Raw genomic sequence first — 3,145 nt, 5'->3', positions numbered from 1 at the left:
TTCTCACAGTCGCCTTGCATGGGAAACTTGAGTACTTCACAGATATCCTCAAGACCCTCTTGAATGACCTGGTGGAGCAATATGTGGCCAAGAACCCGAAGCTGATGCTGAGAAGGTGAGGTCACTGCCAGAAAAAAAAAAAAGCCTGGGGGAGTTAAGACAAATTTGAGGAGAAGAGTAAATGCATCAAGGCTACTTACTGTTCATGATAGTTGGGGGGTTACTCAAGATGGGGGACAATACAATGGGGAAGTTTTATTGTCCTTGTTCCTGATATGCAGATTATTATTATTTTTTTGTAGGCATCTAGTATACCTTTGTGAAATAGGATATTGGATGCAAGAGGCTTTTGCTCCTTTCTCAGATTGAATAACCTTCTCTTGATTACTGGCTCATAGGGACAAACCTGCTCTGAACACTTGCTGTAGGAAAGGCCATCAGAACTAAATCAGAACTAGAATATTTAGTCCGGTGTTCTATTTCCAACAGAGACCTGCTAAAAAGCTTAGCTGTGGCCAAGAAAGTAATACTCCATTCCCAGCATTTGCCAGCTAGCGCAATAGGCCTCTAAGTAAGAAACAATGGCATATCACCTCTTGATACGAGAATGGAGTAAGAGTCTTTTCTGCAAAGGCCTTCCTGACAGTTAGAACAATTAACCAGTGGAACAACCTGCCTCCAGAAGCGGTGAATGATCCAACACTGAAAATTTTTAAGAAGAGACTGGATAGCCATCTGTCTGAAATGGTGTAGGGCAGAGCTTTTCAACCAGTGGTACGGGGTACCACCTGTGGTACATTGGCACCTGGCAGGTGGTACGCGACCATCCTAGAAAAGTGGTAGTGGGGGAGGGGAATGAGCTGAACCGGTGGCAGCACCGCACAAGCCTGAGCGAGAGATGGCTGGAGCTGCAGGGCTGTCAGGGCTCAGCGGAAGCGCCAGGATCAGTGTTGCTTTCCAGCTGATTGGCGCTTCTTCGGGGCTGTCAGGGCTCAGTGGTAGTGCCAGGATCAGTGCCAGGCTCCAGCTGAGCCCTGAAGAAGCACCAATCAGCTGAAAAGCAGCACTGATCCTGGTGCTTCTGCTGAGCCCAGAAGAAGCACCAATCAGCTGGAATGTTGCAGCATCTCCAGGGTCTTGTGATTTACATCCAGATGCTTGGCAATTGATTCATATTTATGACGGTCACAGTGTCCCAGGGTCATGTGAAGTGACCAAAACCTGCTGCAACTACCCAGCAGATGGGGGGAATAAAAACCAAACACCCCCCCACCCCACCTTTGCTGCCAATCCTCAACAGAAATGCTCACAATAATGAAAACCTCGGACAGGAGGAAGAGCACGGCCGGGCAGGCAGGCAGGTGTCTTGCTCGGCTGTGCCTTGCGGGGCACTTTTTTCAGTGCCATTGTAACTTCGAACAGTCACTAAGCGAACCGTTGTAAGTCGAGGACTACCTGTACTTTATCACTTTTTTCCTTTTTTTTTGGGTCATCAAGTTTTTGACACCTTGCTAGGCGACTGGTGGTACTCGGATGTTGCCATATCCTAAAAGTGGTACAATGGGTGAAAAGGTTGAAAAGCCCTGGTGTAGGGTTTCCTGCCTGAGCAGGGGGTTGGACTCGATGACCTCCAAGGTCCCTTCCAACTTTATTTATTTATTTATTTATTTATTTATTTATATTATTATTATTATTATTATTATTATTATTATTATTATTATTATTATTATTATTATTATTATTATTATGGAATCCCTTCCATAAGAAGCTGACAGTGTCCACCTCTCACAAGAGATTTAGGCAGGCGTACTCTGCATGATGTTCAAAGAATTATTATTTTTTTAAAGAGAACTGAATTCACCTCCCTTCTCAGTGTTAAGTTTTGATTTTTATTGCCCTTTGTTTTCGCTTTCTTTAAACCAACTGGGAGGTTTATTAGCGCTGAAGAACAATGTAGTCAAGGTTGAAACAACTTCAATGTCTCTTTCAGGACAGAAACTGTGGTTGAGAAGCTGCTGACCAACTGGATGTCCATCTGCCTCTACGCGTTTGTCAGGGTGAGACATCCATCAACTCCATCCATCAACCTATATATCATGTACTTCTCAGCTAGATAGCTGCATAAAGCTCTGCTCTGATAACGCCAAGGACCCCTTAATTCTCAGCTGTTAGCATCTTGATGGAGGGGTACAGAAGGCTTAGTGAGACATCCAAGACTCCAGTGTCCTCTTGTGCATTAAATATTGCTAAAGCGGATGAATAAGAGTCTGGAGTTGGCTCTGGATCAGGAACAAGACATTCTAGCCAAGTGGGTTTTTTTTTTTTTAAATTAGTGACATGATGACATACTGGGAACGGTCAGATCTGTGAAATAGGAATCTATACCATGCCTGTTTTTGGCACACTAGTGCTTAGGCTGAGCCCAGACATTTTTTTTTTAATACTGCTGCAAGCAGGCCAGCTGCTGACTAAAACAGATTGGCTCACCTTATGCATTGAACGTTGAATGTCCTTATGAATCTTCCAGGGTTTCAGACCCAGGTGATGCCTTTCCTAAGAGCCATCGTTTTATAATACGTTTTTGCACGGCTTACTAATGATGCACACATCAGACTGGATTTGTTTGCCGGTTGAAAGTTAAACTTTGGCACTGAACCTTCAGTCATCCCCCCTGATCTAGTTCTTATCGACAGCTAAAAGGTCAGGAATGCAAGGTGGAAACTCTAGAGATGATGAGGATTTCTCTGTTTCTCCATTAGGACTCTGTTGGGGAGCCCCTGTATATGCTCTTCCGGGGTATCAAGCACCAAGTAGACAAGGGTCCTGTGGACTGGGTCACTGGGAAGGCCAAGTACACCCTGAATGACAACCGACTTCTCCGAGAAGACCTAGAATATCGCACACTGGTAAGGGCCGATCATGGACCTCTCGGGAAGAAGCACCCACCTAGAACCAATCTTGGACCACGCAATTGATCACGTGAAGTGTTAATACCACTTTACAAGGCCTTGGTAAGGCCACACTTGGGATACTACATCCAGTTTTGGTCACCACGATGTAAAAAAAGATGTTGAGACTCTAGAAAGAGTACAGAGTAGAGCAACAAAGATGATTAGGGGACTGGAGGCTAAAACATATAAGGAAC

General features: G+C 44.7%; 1 protein-coding gene across 1 annotated transcript in view; it reads left to right on the top strand.

Moving 5' to 3' along the window:
* The window catches only part of LOC107300382 (plexin-B1-like), a 27,204-nt gene that overhangs the window by 2,990 nt on the left and 21,069 nt on the right, over positions 1-3,145 (top strand). Inside the window, 3 exon segments of the mRNA XM_029286990.1 lie at positions 1-115; positions 1,991-2,057; positions 2,760-2,906. The exon segment at positions 1-115 is cut by the window's left edge and continues 46 nt beyond it. Of these exon segments, the coding sequence (XP_029142823.1) occupies positions 1-115; positions 1,991-2,057; positions 2,760-2,906 (329 nt within the window).

The sequence above is a fragment of the Protobothrops mucrosquamatus genome, unplaced genomic scaffold, assembly GCF_001527695.2.
Source record: "Protobothrops mucrosquamatus isolate PMUCROS unplaced genomic scaffold, P.Mucros_1.0 scaffold6845, whole genome shotgun sequence".
NCBI classification, from domain to species: Eukaryota; Metazoa; Chordata; class Lepidosauria; order Squamata; family Viperidae; genus Protobothrops; species Protobothrops mucrosquamatus.
This window is presented reverse-complemented; position numbering and strand designations above follow the sequence as displayed.